We start from the raw sequence: 17,186 nt of genomic DNA on the forward strand, positions 1-17,186 counted from the left end.
CGGCCCAGGAGCTTGGCCCTGGCCGAGTCCCTGGAAGGGCTGCAGGTGAGAGGAGCCTGGACCTGTGGACAAGACCCTCTGGCCCCGACTCCACCAAGTCCCAGGCCCTCTGCCTGTCTGAAGGGTCGCTGTCAGGTGCCTTCGGTGACCTTCGAGCTCACCAGGGTGGGTGGATGTTGGGATCACTAGTGGGAGAGAAGGGAGTTGGGACCTGCTTCCGCACCAGCTTCCCCCAGAAGAATCGCCGTGCTTTGGACCACCCCTCTATTTATCTAGGACCTGTTGCTGCTGCTTCTGTCTCCCGCACTTCCACACAGGGTGTGCAGAGGGAGCAGGAATAAAACTCTGGGGTCTAGGGGGGCCCTGGGGGTTTGTTTGGGAAGAAGGCCCGAGGCTGCGGGTGTGGGTGAGCGGCCAGTGAAGCTGTCAACCAGAAATCAGTCTGGAGATATCGGTTCTCCAGGCTCTCACCTTCCCTGTGGTTTCCGCTCTGCCTTCTCACCAGCTCGGAGAAGTCTTAGAGGGACTGTGGCTCTAGTGGAGGGCACTTTACTCTGAATCCAACTGCAGGCCACGTCCAACCCTAATTTATCTCTGTCCAGTCCCAGTCTCCTCTCTGGCCTTTGATCTTGGCCTTGGTCTTTGAATGTCCATCCCCTGGTGGACTCGAGCAGACCTTTCCTAACACCCACCCAATTCTGGCTCCGAGCCATCCTACCCCTCCTGGCAAGACCCAAGCAGAGCTCTGTGCCCTTTTGCTAGTATTGCTCTACCTCTCGGAGCTCAGGGTGGGCTCACCCATCACTCAGGAGGCCCAGCTATAGGGACCACAAAAAGACCTGGCCTCAGGAGGCTGGAGGTGGGGACGCAGGTCCTCTGTGCCCCCCGCCCCCCACAACTCTGCCCCTCTGCTCAAATCAAGACAGACCTGTCCCAACTCCAGACTGTCTGTGCCCGGGCCCTGTTGGGGTGGAGAGGGCGGGAGGGCAAAGGTGGGGCGGGACTCAGAGATGTCCTGGCCACAGGGTGCGATGCCGAAGGTGTGCAGGGACGGGTGGGTTGTCGTCTCGTCTTGTTTGCTTCGTGTTCCATTACTGCATGCGACTCCTCCCTCCCTCCCCTCCCTTCTGTCCCCTGCCCCAGAAGCCCTCACTAACGGTACCCGGACCGGGGTTGGGGGGCTCTCCCTTGGTGTTTAGGCAACCGACCGCCCGCTGATGGGAGTGAACGGATTGGATGTGGCTGGCCTGCGACCTTTTGACCTGGTCATCCCCTTCACCATCAAGAAGGGAGAGATTACAGGTGGGCAGCTTGTTTGCATCCACACACCCATTCCACACAGCACCCCACAAATCACCCATGCCTCAGAGCAACCTCCACCTCTCCCCACTCCACCCCAGGAAGGTGTTTTGGTTAAAAACAGACCCTGAGTGATTGTTGAGGAATGCTGGAAGTCCCCCCCTGCCCACCCCTTCCAGCATCTGAAGAACTGACCCACAGTCATCATTGCTCTCCCTCAATCTGGGCAAACCTGCTCATTAGGCCCAAGCTAAGATCTTACCTCAGTTCTCCATTTGACTTTTAGAAGTGTGGTTTTTTTTCATGGTATTTGTTTTTTGTGTCACTGTTCTAAGTACTGGGGTAGATACAAGCTGGTCAGATTGGACACAGTCTATGTCCTTTCTGGGGCTCACAGTCCAAGCAGATTCCTTTGTGCCCGTGCCAAAGGAAACTGCTCTCTCCCCCTTTAGGAGAGGATGCCTTTTCCCCCTTGCAGTGGGCATTGCCCTAGAGCCTGCAGCTCGCTGTTTGTGGTTTGTAGCACCTGCCTCCCCTATTAGGCAGGGAGCTCCTTGAGGGCAGTGACTGTGTCCTCACCTGCTGAATCAATCAATCAATCGTATTTATTGAGCCCTTACTGTGTGCAGAGCACTGTACTAAGCGCTTGGGAAGTACAAGTTGGCAACATAGAGACAGTCCCTACCCAACAGTGGGCTCACAGTCTAAAAGGGGGAGACTTGAATGACCTCAAGCATCTAGTACTGCTCTCTGTGCCCAGGAAATACCAGTGGTGGTGTGCCAGGAAGCTGGGTGAGAAGTCATTGGTGCTTTCCGGTATGGGATTGCCCCCGAGACGGTCCCCTTGAGGCTCACAGGCAGAGTGATGTTTGCAGGTGAAGTCCGCATGCCATCTGGAAAGGTTGCGAAACCAGATATCACGGACAACAAAGACGGGACCGTGACGGTGAGGTACGCCCCAACGGAAGCCGGGCTGCATGAGATGGACATCCGCTACGACAACATGCACATTCCAGGTAAGCGCAGCTCTGGGTCAGCCCGGATCAGGACGTCTGGGAGATCTGGGTCTATCCAAATTGTGGGGCCTCCCCAAGTTCATGAGTTGTGTCCCACCTTCTCCTGGGACCACAGCTGGAGCCTTTCCATCGCCACCACTGTCTCTCTCCCACCCTCCACTCATTCCCTTTTGTCTCCTCTCCCCCATCCTGACAGACTTTATCCCCAATCGGGATGGTGGAGGGGGGGCGGCCAAGAAGGGATCCCAGGGGACGTCCGGGTGCCTCTTGCGTTGACCTTCCCCTGCATGAACCAAGCCTTGAAGGACAGCTACCCCTTTTAAGACTCAGCCTGCTAGAAAGATGTAAAACGGCAGCCATACATTACAATGCAGAGAATGCTGGGCAGTTTGAACTGCAAATCCGGCCATCTCAGGGGAAAAAAAGCTAGTTCAGGCACCATTTTAGTGAAGTCCAAAGTGGTTGCCATGTTAGCAAGGCACATGACTGCCATCTAAATCGGCAGTGGCCTCTGAGGGCCGGAGGGGAGGTGGTGCTTCAGAGTTCCTGTGTTATTCCGGGCCCGAGCGAGGAGGTGGGGCCGTGTCCAGCGGCGTTTCCTAACCCCACACCGCGACTCCCATCCAGGAAGCCCCTTGCAGTTCTACGTGGATTACGTCAACAGCGGCCACGTGACAGCCTATGGACCGGGACTCATCCACGGGGTGGTCAACAAGCCGGCTGTCTTCACCGTCAACACGAAGGATGCCGGCGAGGGTAAGTAGTGGGGCGGGACGGGCAGGGGGCTTGTGAAGTGCGTTGGACAGGGAGAGCGGGCTGGGGAATTTCAAGGGTGAGGGGTGGCCAGTGACACAAACTCCACGTGGGCCATGACTAACTCCCTTCTGGAGAGCCCAGGGGCTGGTCTTGGTGACCTTTCCAGGCTCCAGATCACAGCTCTAGAGCAAAATGGCACTGTGGGGCTGGAATATTTGGAAGAATGGGGATTTGGGCCAGAAGGTGCCAGGCTCCAGGAGAGGGAATGAATGGGCCAGAAGGCCAGAGTGATGAACCCTTTGGCCTGCCTGGCTTGGCAGTCTGCCCTCCAGCACACACTTAACCAGCAGCCTCCCCAGACCAAACGGTAGCCCCTGCCCAAGCTCCCCCAGCACTGGCACGGCGTCCCATAACAGCGGGCATGGTTCTTTGCCACAGGCGGCCTGTCCCTGGCCATCGAGGGTCCTTCCAAGGCCGACATCGGCTGTACCGACAACCAGGATGGCACCTGCACGGTCTCCTACCTCCCCGTCCTGCCTGGCGACTACAACATCCTGGTCAAATACAACGATAAACACATCCCCGGCAGCCCCTTCACAGCCAAGATCACAGGTGGGCTGCGGTGGCGGCGGAGGGAAGGTGGGATGGGGCGGGGGTTTGTGCCCTCTTTCCCGGGCTGGACGTGGCTTTGCTCACGGCCCCCCGCCCTCCCCCAGGGGACGACTCCATACGCATGTCCCACCTGAAAGTGGGCTCTGCCGCGGACATCCCCCTCAACATCACCGAGACGGACATCAGCCAGCTGACCGCCACAGTCATCCCGCCCTCGGGCCGCGAAGAGCCCTGCCTACTCAAGAGGCTGCGCAACGGCCATGTTGGTAAGGAATTTCCGGCCTTTAATCCCTCTGCTCTGCCCTTGGCCCTCATTCATTCATTCTTTCAATCGTATTTATTGAGCACTTACTATCTGCAGAGCGCTGTACTAAGTGCTTGGGAGAATACAGTGATAAACAGACACATTCCCTGCCCACAGTGAGCTTACAGTCTAGAGGTGGGGGAGACAGACATGAATATAAATAAATTACAGATAGGCACGTAAGTGCTGTGGGGCTGGGATGGAGAAAGAACAAAGGGGACAAATCAGGGGATGCAGAGGGGAGTGGGAGAAAAGGAAAGGGGGACAGTGCCTCCCTGTCCGTCCATCCCTGTCCTCCCACCCAAAAAAATTCCTCCTGGCCTAGCCATGGTCTCTGCCCAGTTTGGCCAACTCCTGCTACATAGAGACACAGAGGGAACAGAAAACGAGGCACCAAAACATCCCAGAGATGCTGTGGAAAGTCGGGGGCAGGGGCATGGCCAGACTGTCATTCATTCAATTCAGCTGTATTTATTGAGCGCTTACTGTGTGCAGAACACTGTACTAAGCGCTTGGAAAGTACAGTGTCACAATAGAGACCGACAATCCCTGCCCACAACGGGATCACAGCCTAGAGTGGGGGAAACAGACATCAACACAAGTAAATGGGCGTCGATATAAATAGGAGAAGCAGCATGGCCTAATGACTAGAGCCCAGGCCTGGGAGTTAGAGGACCTTGGTTCTAATTCCAGCTCGCCCACGCTTTTGCCGTGGGACCTTGGGCAAGCCACTTCACTTCTCTGGGCTTCAGTTACCTCATCTGTAAAATGGGGCTGAAGACTGAGCCCCATATGGGACAGGGACTGTGTCCAGCCTGATTAAAAACTCCCTGCAGCCCCTTCCGCTGCCTGTCCTGCTCACTCAGCATCGCTCTCACCCCTCCCCAGGCATCTCCTTCGTCCCCAAGGAGATTGGCGAGCACATAGTGAACATCAAGAAGAACGGCCACCACATCCCCAACAGCCCCATCACCGTGACCATCAGCCAGTCGGAGATCGGGGACGCCAGCCGGGTGCGGGTCTCGGGCCCGGGCCTGAGTGAGGGCCGGACCTTTGAGCCTGCGGAATTCATCATCGACACCCGGGACGCAGGTACTAGCTCGGCCCTGGTGTGGGGGAGTGGGGCTGTGCCTGAGGTGGAGGTCCCCTGGCCCAAGACCCACAATTCTTGGGTTTAGCCAGTGCCTCTCTGGGGCCCAGCAGTGGACAGCTTGGTACCACTGGGGAAAATTGAGGAAAGGGGAGGGCCAACTGAGTCCACAACAACAGAAAGACTCATTAATTTAGCTCAGTGGTCTCCAGCTTGGCTCCTTCTCCGTCCAGAGTCCAACAAGGTCAAAGTCCCCGACTTAGAGACCGAGGGTGACTCCTTTGTCCTGGAGCCTGACGTGGTTCTCTCTCTCTGTGCAGGCTATGGTGGCCTCAGTCTTTCCATCGAGGGCCCCAGCAAGGTGGACATCAACACCGAGGACCTGGAAGATGGCACCTGCAAAGTCACCTACTGCCCCACAGAGCCTGGCAACTACATCATCAACATCAAGTTTGCGGATCAGCACGTGCCAGGTGAAAGAGGTGGCCCGGGGACTGCCCCGGTCCCACCCTAGTATCTGCCCTGACACCTAGGGGTCTGTGCTTCTCAGTCCCTTGCCCTCCCACCGCCTTTTCCTCTCCCTGCTGAATCTTCAACACATCTATTACCTCCAGCAGAGGTTCTGCTGTTTCCATAGCGCCTCTGCCAACAACTGGGCACGAACGCCATCCTCTGCTATCCCCGGAGCTCCCATCTCTGACTTGGGAAGATGGGTCCTGGCTTCAACCCTCCAATTAGGGGAGGGGCTGTGTGCCCGTGGCCCCCTTTTACCCTGATCAAAATTTCCATGTGTGTGTGTGTATGTGTAGTAATAATAATAATGATGGTATTTGTTAAGCGCTTACTATGTGCAAAGCACTGTTCTAAGCGCTGCGGAGGTTACAAGGTGATCAGGTTGTCCCGGGGTGGGCTCACAGTTTTAATCCCCATTTTACAGATGAGGTAACTGAGGCCTGGAGAAGTGAAGTGACTTGCCCAAAGTCACACAGCTGACAGTTGGCAGAGCTGGGATTTGAACCCCTGACCTCCGACTCCAAAGCCCGTGCGTGCCCACGCACGCATACGCACACACCCTGGTGCAGCGGAGGGAGGGTGTGACTTATCCGGGGGTCCCCTCTTTCATCCACAGGCAGCCCATTCTCCGTAAAGGTGACAGGAGAAGGCCGGGTCAAGGAGAGCATCACCCGAAAACAGCGTGCCCCCTCGGTGGCCAATGTTGGCAGCCATTGCGACCTCAGCCTGAAGATTCCAGGTAGCGAGGCCCTGCGTAGGGCATGGGCAGGGCTGGACTGGCGCTGAAGAAGTTGCCAGGTCGTGCCCTGTTATTGTGGAATAGAAGGACAGTGGCAGGGAGGGGTGGGGAGAGCCATACGTGGGACTCTGCCCTCTCTCCAAGACAACTATTGACAACAGTGGCATCTATCAGTCAATTAAACAGCCAGTAGTGTTAACTGTGTGCAGAGCACTGTACTGAGAGCTTCCGACGCGCAGCAGCTGCCTACCCTAGGGCAACCACGAAGTCCATTAGATGGTTGCAGAGATGGAGATAATAATAATAATAATGGCATTTGTTAAGCGCTCACTATGTGCAAAGCACTGTTCTAAGCACTGGGGAGGGTACAGGGTAATCAGGTTGTCCCACATGGGGCTCACAGGATTCATCCCCATTTTACAGATGAGGGAACTGAGGCCCGGAGAAGTGAAGTGACTTGCCCAAAGTCACACAGCTGACAATTGGTGGCGCCGGGATTTGACCCCATGACCTCTGACTCCCGGGCTCTTTCCATTGAGCCACGCTGAGATCTCTTGGGGTCAGGAGCAGATGGCTGAGGGAAAGGGAGCTGGAGGAAGTAAGAGTCCCCTCAGGGGCAGGAAGGCTGATCAGCACCAAGAGTAGGCTCCTGACCCAACCGATCCCCTCCTTTTCCCCCTTCTCCACCCCTCCCCTGCCCCCTCAGAAATCAACATCCGGGACATGACGGCCCAGGTGACCAGTCCTTCGGGCAAGACCCACGAAGCCGAGATCATGGAAGGCGAGAACAACACCTACTGCATCCGCTTCGTGCCCACTGAGATGGGCGTCCATACGGTCAATGTCAAGTACAAGGGCCAGCACGTCCCCGGAAGCCCCTTCCAGTTCACCGTGGGGCCCTTGGGAGAAGGCGGGGCCCATAAAGTGCGGGCCGGAGGCCCTGGCCTCGAGCGGGCAGAAGCCGGGGTGCCAGGTATGTCCCTCGTGCCTCCTACTCCCCAGATGCCCATTTCCTGCCCTGACGGTCGAAAGCGGGGTCGTCGACCTGCCCCCTCCCCAACACTGAAGCGTGGTTCGGAGCTGTTGAGCGAGCTATTTCCTTGTCGAAGCCCCTCCTTGCCTGAGAACATTAGCCTTGACCTGGGGGGGGGGGGGGGGGGGTCCTATAAAGCCAATTTGGAGAGGGCACCCTCCACGTTCCCTCCCTGAGCGCCCTTTTTAGGAACCAGACCAGGACAAGGCAAACTGCCAGGCTGGGAGCTCAGTGTTACAGCCCTGGAGATTCCTGAACCATGGCCAGTCCTCTGGGGTTGGAGAGAACCAATCACTCAATAACATTTATTGATTACTCTGTAACAATAATAAAAATGATGGTATTTGTTAAGCAAATATGTGCCAAACACTGTTCTGAGCACTCCGGTCGATACAAGGTAATCAGGTTGGACGCTGTCCCTATCTCACACGGTGCTCGCTGTCTTAATCCCCACCTGTTTTACACTTGGACACTGTCTTAATCCGCATTTTACAGGGGAGGTACCTGAGACCTAGAGAAGTGAAGTGACTTGTCCAAGGTCACACCGCAGAAACGTGGCAGAGCCGGCATTAGAACCCATGTCCTCTGACAACTCCCAGGCCCATGCTCTTTCCCCTAGGCCACACTGCTTCCCTGGACTAAGTGCTTGAGAGACCCCAGTAGATTTAGTAGACCCAATCCCTGCCCTCAAGGAACTTATCTAGCAGGGAAGAGTTAGCAGGAGGAGAAACTCCACTTGGTCTCAAGAAGGAAACCAACCCAAACCCAGACCACCCCCCGTGATGTGGTCTGTGCCCCCACACCTGAATGCCCACCCATCTCGCTCTCTCTCTCTCTCTCTCTCCACAGCGGAGTTCAGCATCTGGACCCGAGAGGCCGGGGCTGGGGGTCTGTCCATTGCCGTGGAGGGTCCCAGCAAGGCTGAGATCGCTTTCGAGGACCGGAAGGACGGTTCATGTGGCGTGTCCTACATCGTCCAGGAGCCTGGTAAGAGGCAGCGGAGTTGGGATCATCATCATCAATCGTATTTATTGAGCGCTTACTGTGTGCAGAGCACTGTACTAAGTGCTTGGGAAGTACAAGCTGGCAATATCTAGAGACGGTCCCTACCCAGCAGTGGGCTCACAGTCTAAAAGGGGGAGACGGAGAACAAAACCAAACATACTAACAAAATAAATAGAATAGATATGTACAAGTAAAGTAAATAAATAGAGTAATAAATATGTACAAACATATATACATATATACAAGTGCTGTGGGGAAGGGAAGGAGGTAAGATGGGGGGATGGAGACGGGGGGGCAGTGGAAGGAAAGGGCTCAGTCTGGGAAGGCCTCCTGGGGGAGGTGAGCTCTCAGTAGGGCCTTGAAGGGAGGAAGAGAGCTAGCTTGGCGGATGGGCAGAGGGAGGGCATTCCGGGCCCGGGGGTCGATGGCGGAACAGGCGAGAACGAGGTACGGTGAGGAGATTAGCGGCGGAGGAGCGGAGGGTGCGGGCTGGGCTGGAGAAGGAGAGAATGGAGGTGAGGTAGGAGGGGGCCAGGGGATGGACAGCCTGGAAGCCCAGGGTGAGGAGTTTCTGCCTGATGCGCAGATTGATTGGTAGCCACTGGAGATTTTTGAAGAGGGGAGTAATATGCTCAGAGCGTTTCTGGACAAAGATAATCCGGGCAGCAGCATGAAGTATGGATTGAAGTGGGGATGGGGCAATGGACCAAAGATCCACTTCCCTGCCAGGAGGAGCTCCAACTGGCCCCGCCCCAGGGAGGACCGTGGGCTAATCCAAGACACCCCTCTCTTTTCACTCCTGGCTAAGCCTTCCTTACGCACGCTAAGCCGTTCAGCACATGCTCAGAATTGCTAGCGACTTACACTTACCTAACCCGTGCCAGCTCCTGAGCCTGGGGCTGACCCTATAGTACTAATAATAATATAATAATGATATTTTACCAAGCGCTGACTATGTGCCAAGCACTGTTCTAAGTGCTGGGGTAGATACACGGTAATCAGGTTGTCCCACGTGGAGCTCACAGTCTTCGGTCCTGTTTTACAGATGAAGTAACTGAGGCACGGAGAAGTTAAGTGGCTTGCCCAGGGTCATACAGCAGACAAATGGTGGCGTCGGGATTAGAACCCACGTCCTCAGACTCTCAAGCCCGTGTTCTTGCCACTTGGCAATGCTGCCTCTCTGCCCTGTCCTTGGCCACAGTCCACTCAACAGGTTTTTTCCCTTGGAAGGCTAAGTCCTGGACCCCTAGGGCTGGGAGCACGTAGATCATCTAAACCCAAGATGGCAAGCTGCCTCTTTTATAAATATCTGCAGGGATAGGTGCTCGACTTACCGGGGAAACCTGTTCTGGGGCTTTTTAGACCTTGCCCTGACTCATCCCCCTGTGGATATGGAAAACTGGTCACCGTCCTCAGAAAACCAACCACGTTCTTACCCGTAAAGTTCCTCTTTCACCTTTCCTCTCGGAACCTACTCTTTCTCGCAGTGAAAAATGAATGTTTTGGTGCTTTTCTCTGGACTGCCTCCTCTTCAAATCTTCAAATTTCTTGGGCCTGGCAGTAGTATTCGAGGGCCTACCTATTGTGCGCAGAGCATTGTACTAACCCCTTGGGAGAGTACACAATAGAATCTGATCCCTGCCCTCAGCAGTCTAGTGAGGGTGTCATCATCATCATCAATCGTATTGAGCGCTTACTGTGCAGAGCACTGTACTAAGCGCTTGGGAAGTACAAGTTGGCAACATATAGAGACAGTCCCTACCCATCAGTGGGCTCACAGTCTAAAAGTGTCTAGTGTCAGACACTAGAATGATGGGGAAGTAATCGCATATAATCCTATGTACATAAAGTGCAATTGCAGGTTGGTAAGTATCAATCAATAATATTTACTGAGCACTTACTGTGTGCAGAGCAGTGTACTAAGTGCTTGGGAAAATAAAAACAGTTGGTAAACACGCCCCATGCCCACGATGATCGTAAAGTCTAGAGACCCCCAAGTGCTTCGGTAGGGCCCAGGTGGCAGTGGGGAGATGAGGATTTAGTCAGGGAAGGCCTCCTGGAGGAGATATGATTTCAAAAGAGCCTTGATGATGGAGAGAGCTGGGATCTGCTAGCAAAAGGGTTACTTCCTGGCTTCCCCTTCTCTTCCTGGGGCTTATTGGCTCTCTTACTGATTGTGTCACATGGCTGCCTTAGATTTTTTGGGGTTTTTTTTTGAAATGATATTTATGTGCTTACTGGATCTCTTACTGATTGCATCACATGGCTGCCTTAGATTTTTTGGGGGGTGTTTTTGAAATGCTATTTAAGTGCTTACTATGTGCCAGGCACCATACTAAGTGCTGGGGTGGATACAAGATACAATCCATGTCCCAAAAGGGGCTCACAGTCTTAGTCCCCATTTTAAAGATGTGGTAATTAAGGCAGAGAGGAGTTAAGTGACTTGCCCATGATCCCGCAGCAGCCCTTACTGTGTGCAGAACACCGTACTGAGCGCTGGGGAGTACCAAGGGGGTGGATGGAGACTGTTCCCCGCCACCCCCCATTTCCAACGTCCGCCCCTGCCCCTCTCCCCAGGTGACTACGAGGTCTCGGTGAAGTTCAATGACGACCACATCCCCGACAGCCCCTTCGTGGTGCCCGTGGCCTCTCCTTCGGACGACGCTCGCCGCCTCACTGTTTCTAGTCTTCAGGTGAGGCACTGAGAGAAACCACCGGCCGTAGCTCCCGCGGGCGGGCGGGCCGGCCCTCCGCTGCCCGGGCCGGGCCATGGCTAGAGCGGACTGTGCTGCCAGGGCTGTCCTCGGACAAGCCGCAGGGAAGGCTGGAGGGCGGGCGGAGGTGGGGGAACCGATCCCTGGGGAGGAGCTCAGTCCCGCTCCTCCAAGGAGAAGGCCTCAGCCGCTCCCCTCTCGCTCATCTGCCCCGCTGTGCCGCTGACGCGTCTGGAAGCGGTGGCATTAGGCTGTTGAGGCAGCCCTGGGTTTCCAGTGTCCCAGGGAGCCCCGTGGGCCCCAGGAAGAAGCAGGTTAGGAGGTCAGGAAGCTCTGCTCTAGCCATGCCTGCCCCGGGCCGGCGAAGGCGCCGCTCTCCACCCGCTACTGTGGTTTCTCTCGTGTCTCGAGTCTAAAGGCTTTTAACAGGCCCCGGGCGCACAAGGGGCGCCCGGGTGGAAGTTTAAAGAGGGAGAGCTTGTCTTGGCTACATGGTGTCCTCCACTGTGTCTCTCCCCTCCCCCTGGGGTCTGCCCGTGTGCCTGCCCTGGAAGGGGGAGGGCAGGTGACCAGGGGTGTGTGCACGCGCTTGCGTGCACATATCAGAGCATGTGTGCCTCGCTTTCTCACGGGGCAGCTAGCTCTCCCTCTTTAAACTGTGTTTAGTTGCAAACTGGGTAAGTCACGTAATCTCTTCAACTGTGCTCTTCCTCCTCCATCACTTCTCCATCCTCCACCATCCTCTTTTCCTTCTCCCTTTTCCCGAGTTCTCCTGATCCAGCAGGGGCACCCCCTGCCCTCCCCCTTCCCCCCCCCACCCCCAGCGCTTTTCCATGGCTCTTGTCTCTACTGCCCCTAACCGGATCTGCTGTACTTTTAGGAGTCAGGGTTAAAGGTCAACCAGCCAGCCTCTTTTGCAGTCAGCCTCAACGGGGCCAAGGGCGTCATTGATGCCAAAGTGCACAGCCCGTCCGGGGCCCTGGAGGAGTGCTACGTCACTGAGATAGACCAAGGTAAGGTCCTGCCGGGGAGACCAGATGGAGCACCGGGAAGAGGGCAGGGGGTGGGGAATGGAGGAGGAGCGGATGGAGAAGGAGGAGGTGGGCGCCTGGAAATAGCAGGAGCAGGTCGGCAGGTAGGCCAGAAAGAAGCACCTGAACTAGAGTAGCACTGCCAGATGAGGGCTGGCACAGGCTGTCCAGAGAATTTCCCTCCTGGAGCCCAGGGCCCTCTTTCTTGGCTGGCATTCTCCCGGCACATCCTTTCTTCCTTGGATTCTCTCAGCCGAAGGGCTCCTCTTTCCTACGCCGGTGGGGCGAGCTAGTAGGATGTGGTGGCAGGGCCCGGGCCTGGCCCTGAACCAGAGGTTCCAGACGGGGCGGAGGTGTGTGTGTGTGTGTTTGAAGGGCAAGGGGAGTTGGGTCAGAACTGACCCCAACTGGCGGTTCACTGTTAAAAATGCTCGCTACCCAAAGGCCAAAGTTGTCCACGGGAAGGGGTCTGGCTGCGGGGGAGATCCGACCCCTCCCCATCCCCAGGAGAGCAGTCAGGGCGGGCCTGACTGTGCCTTCTCTGTCCCAGACAAATACGCCGTGCGCTTCATCCCCCGCGAGAATGGCATCTACCTGATCGACGTCAAGTTCAACGGCTCCCACATCCCCGGCAGCCCCTTCAAGATCCGCGTCGGGGAGCCCGGGCAAGGCGGGGACCCGGGCATGGTCTCCGCCTACGGGGCCGGCCTGGAAGGGGGCATCACAGGTGGGTGGCATCATCCCAGCGGGCCTAGGTGGGCCCGGTGGCTCCCGGCCGCCCCTTTCAACCCCCCTCGTGGCCCGTGGCTTTGGGAACGCCGAGGGGACACGTGCTGCTTCTCTGTCTCCACAGGGAGCCCGGCCGAGTTCATCGTGAACACCACTAGCGCGGGAGCGGGGGCTCTGTCCGTCACCATCGACGGCCCCTCCAAAGTGAAGATGGACTGCCAGGAGTGCTCCGAGGGCTACAAGGTCACCTACACCCCCATGGCGCCTGGCAGCTACCTGATCTCCATCAAGTACGGGGGTCCCTATCACATTGTGGGCAGCCCCTTCAAGGCTAAGGTCACAGGTAAGGGCGACTACTGCCGCAGAGCGAGGCTCTGGCCGGGCACCGGGGCTGCGGGGGCGATGGATTGGGCGAGGTCGGCGGCGTCTTGAAGCCCCCGGTGGGATCGCCCATCCGGCTGTTCTCCTTCTCCCTCTCAGGCCCCCGCCTGGTGAGCAGTCACAGCCTCCACGAGACCTCCTCCGTGTTTGTGGACTCGGTGACCAAAGCGGACGCGGTTCTGCAGCAGGGAGCCCCGCCCAAATTCCACTCCGACGCCAGCAAAGTGGTGGCCAAGGGGCTGGGGCTCAACAAGGCCTTTGTGGGCCAGAAGAACTCTTTCACCGTCGACTGCAGCAAAGCAGGTTGGCTGAAGTTGGGGAGCGGCGGGGAAGGCTGGCAGGCTTTGCTCTTGTCTGCTCAGCGTGGGAGGGGGTGGTAGGGCTCGCCGATCCTCCCCTTCGCACTTGTGGGGGTTCCTACGGGACAGAAGAGCCAGACAGATTACGGCGGCTCCTCCCTCCGGGATGGTGCCGTATCCTCCATCACAGAGTGAGAGAAAGCGAACAAGAAATGGAGAGGGAGAGAGACCGAGACCCTCCAATCATTAACTCCTTCCTGGTGCCCACCTGAATCCAGTCCATTTCTTCTGCCCTCTTTGAAGACGATCAGATTAAGGGTCTCCCTCCATCTCCCAGCCTCCTCCCCTTCATGGGATTTGCCCAGTTGGCTGTTGACGTTGGGTAGAGGTAGGCCCGGGGTGCCTCCCCTTCATGGGATTTGCCCGGTTGGCTGTTGACGTTGGGTAGAGGTAGGCCCGGGGCGCCTCCCCTTCATTGGATTTGCCCAGTTGGCTGTTGACGTTGGGCAGAGGTAGGCCCGGGTCGCCTTCCCTTCATGGGATTTGCCCGGTTGGCTGTTGACGTTGCGTAGAGGTAGGCCCGGGGCGCTAGGTCATCAAGACTGGGTGGGAAAGGGCAGAACCCCGTCTTGGACTTGGGGGTCCTCACGGCTGCCTTCTCGCCTCCCCTCATCAGGAAACAACATGCTCTTGGTCGGGGTCCATGGGCCGAAGACCCCGTGTGAGGAGATCCTGGTGAAACACCTAGGCAACCGGCTGTACAGTGTCACCTACCTGCTGAAGGACAAGGGCGACTACACCTTGGTGGTCAAGTGGGGGGACGACCACATCCCCGGGAGCCCCTTCCACCTGACCGTCCCTTAACCCTGCCCTGGGCCTCCAGCCCCAACACACCCCATCCCCAGGAGAGAGCCCTTCCTTGCCCAGACTCCTCCGCTGTGTGCCAACTCGCCTAACACTGTCTTAGCGTGCCCCCCCACCCCACCCACCTCCTTCCCCCGAAACACAGCATCAGCCCTGAGGTAATCCTGCCTAGGTGACCGAGTTTTCCCACCCCACCCCACCCCCGCACCCGGGAACGGGCAGTCTGATCCCACGCTGCCAGGTTGCTCGGTGTGTTTGGCTCTTCCTGTGTTGGTACAGTCTAGGGTGGAGGAGAGCGGGGGGCCCCCGTCCTGGGCCCCCCACCCTTGATAGCAACCCAGTGGCAACCTGTGGACCTGTTTACATGGGGAAATGCACCTTCCCGGTGCCCGACTTCCCGCTGCGTTCACCCTTCCCCACCCTGACCAGCCGTGGGTCTCGGACAGGGTGGACTTGGCCTCCAGACGGGGGGTGAGCTGGGGCCTTGTCAGCAGAGGAGTGGTGGCATCTCCCTCACACCTGTGCGGAGGAAAAGGGTAGACCCCCCCCTCTCCCCCAACCCACCCACTACCACCCACCCACATTTCCCCATCAGTCCCAGACTCCCAGGGCTCTCCAGATTCTGGGATGGGGATCCAAGATGGATCTCTCAAAGCGAATAAGTGTTCGGGCGGGGAGCGAGAGGGGGTTCATAAATCGCTTCTTTCTTTAAACTCCCCATCTCCTCCCCACGCTGGGTCTCCTTGCCACCCGGCTTCCCTTCCCCCTCGCCCTCTCACTGTACTACTGGTCCCAGCCACGCCGCCTCTCAAAAACCACTGCCCGGGCAAAACCTTATCTCCAGCCGTAGATATATTTTTGCCGTCGCCCGTCGGAGCCGTGGGTCTGGGAACGCTGTATTTATACCGGTGACGGGGCCGGGGGCCGCTGCCATCTCCTTCGCTTCCAGTTATAACCAGATCCTCTTGTTTTAGTCTCTAAAAGATTTGTGGGTTTTTTATTTTATTTCGTTTTGTTTCGTTTTGTTCATTTTTGGTTTTGTGCACAACTACCAAGCCTCTGCTCATCCAGAGGAAATAAAGTTCTGCTTCAACTCTCTGGGCCGCGTTTGTCGACTTGCGGTGGCCGTTAGGGTCTGGCCTGGCCCGGCCGGCGGGTCTGTGACTTCTTTTGACTTTCTGACCGGTGCTGGGTGCGAGCCTGGACGTATGGGCGGGCTCCCCTAATGCCCAAATGGGGCAACCAAGGCGCCTCTCGAAAAGGCCTAGGGCAAAATGGTGGCAGAGCTGGCATTTTCCCCTAGAATGTCCTTCCCCCGTCAACCGAGCGCTTAGAACAGTGCTTTGCACATAGTAAGCGCTTAATAAATGCCATTATTATTATGTTTTAGCAAGAAGGGTAATGGTCTCGACCCTACGGCGTGATCTTTCGGACACTGGGGCTGACCCGGGAAATGAAAATGAGACCATAACAATGTCTGTCTGCCGTTTGCATGTGGAAAGAAAGGAAAGAGAAGCAGCATGGCCTAATGGAGAGTAAAGACCTCGGTTCTAATCCCAGCTCTGCCACTTGTCTGCTGTGTGGCCTTCCACGAGACACTTTACTTCTAGGCCTCAGTTACCTCATCTAGAAAATGGGGATTAAAGCTGTGAGGCCCATGTCTGTGTCCAGTCTGATTAGCTTGTATCTACCCCGGTGATGATGATGGCATTTATTAAGTGCTTACTATGTGCGAAGCACTGTTCTAAGCACTGGGGAGGTGACAAGGGGATCAGATTGTCCCCCGGGGGGGCTCACAGTTTTAATCCCCATTTTACAGATGAGAGAACTGAAGCACAGAAGTGAAGTGACTTGCCCAAAGTCACACAGCTGACAGTTGGCGGAGCTGGGATTTGAACCCATGACCTCTGACTCCAAAGCCCATGCTCTTTCCACTGAGCCACGGTGCTTAGTACAATGCCTGGCACATAGTAAGCGCTTAACAAATACCATGTTAAAAAAAAAAAATGGTACTGGTCACCTCAGTCCCTAAGGAAGCTAACTCCCTAAAATGCGATGTGGGCTGCAGAGGAGCTGAGACCCGTGAGTCTCTCACTGGCCACACAAAATAATAATAATAAAAATTGTGGTATTTAAGTGATTACTATATGCCAGGCACTGAATTAAGTGCTGAACTTAGCTGCGGTAGTAATCGTGGTATTTGAGCACTCACTAGGTGATAACATCAATTTTATTTATGTGCTTACTATGTGCAGAGCACTGTACCAAATGCTTGGGGGAGTACAATGTGGTTCTTTGTAAAGTGTTAGCAGAAGTGTGAGCTCTGTTCCCGGCCCAACCAGGGAGACTGGCTTTCCAGTGGCAGAGCCAGATAGAAGAAGACTTGGCCTCTGCAACACTGATGGACAAAAAAAGAGCGGTTACATCTCTCTCTTGGAGCTCGGGGAAGGTGGGATTCATTCATTCAATCGTATTTATTGAGCGCTTACTGTGTGCAGAGCACTGGACTAAGCGCTTGGGAAGTACAAGTTGGCAACATATAGAGATGGTCCCTACCCAACAGCGGGCTCACAGGGCCCAGAAAATTCTGGGAGCTACTCCCTGAAGAGAGTTACTGGGAAGGAGGCTTGAGGGCTTAGCCCCTGTCATGGCTACTGTCAGCCAAGCCCTTCTTCAGCTGACTTTTGAGCCCTTTCACCCTCCCCAGGGCTGTCTTTCAGTGCCCTTCTCCATTCCCTGCTTTTCATTCAATTCATTCAATCGTATTGAGCGCTTACTGTGTGCAGAGCACTGTACTAATC

General features: G+C 56.1%; 1 protein-coding gene across 4 annotated transcripts in view; it reads left to right on the top strand.

Moving 5' to 3' along the window:
* FLNA (filamin A) overlaps nt 1-14,569 on the top strand; it is a 75,599-nt gene extending 61,030 nt beyond the window's left edge. For all 4 annotated transcript variants that reach the window (XM_038748099.1, XM_038748100.1, XM_038748101.1 and 1 more), the window contains 16 exons: nt 1,200-1,302; nt 2,175-2,315; nt 2,943-3,071; nt 3,510-3,683; nt 3,788-3,949; nt 4,876-5,079; nt 5,398-5,550; nt 6,207-6,329; nt 7,036-7,302; nt 8,212-8,349; nt 10,945-11,060; nt 11,962-12,094; nt 12,663-12,839; nt 12,966-13,184; nt 13,322-13,525; nt 14,198-14,569. In XM_038748099.1, the coding sequence (XP_038604027.1) occupies nt 1,200-1,302; nt 2,175-2,315; nt 2,943-3,071; nt 3,510-3,683; nt 3,788-3,949; nt 4,876-5,079; nt 5,398-5,550; nt 6,207-6,329; nt 7,036-7,302; nt 8,212-8,349; nt 10,945-11,060; nt 11,962-12,094; nt 12,663-12,839; nt 12,966-13,184; nt 13,322-13,525; nt 14,198-14,385 (2,631 nt within the window). In that variant the 3' untranslated portion in view covers nt 14,386-14,569. The remainder of the gene's footprint in view (nt 1-1,199; nt 1,303-2,174; nt 2,316-2,942; nt 3,072-3,509; nt 3,684-3,787; nt 3,950-4,875; nt 5,080-5,397; nt 5,551-6,206; nt 6,330-7,035; nt 7,303-8,211; nt 8,350-10,944; nt 11,061-11,961; nt 12,095-12,662; nt 12,840-12,965; nt 13,185-13,321; nt 13,526-14,197) is intronic.
* Nucleotides 14,570-17,186: the final 2,617 nt, after the last annotated feature.

This window comes from Tachyglossus aculeatus, chromosome 6 (genome assembly GCF_015852505.1).
Source record: "Tachyglossus aculeatus isolate mTacAcu1 chromosome 6, mTacAcu1.pri, whole genome shotgun sequence".
Lineage (NCBI taxonomy): Eukaryota > Metazoa > Chordata > Mammalia > Monotremata > Tachyglossidae > Tachyglossus > Tachyglossus aculeatus.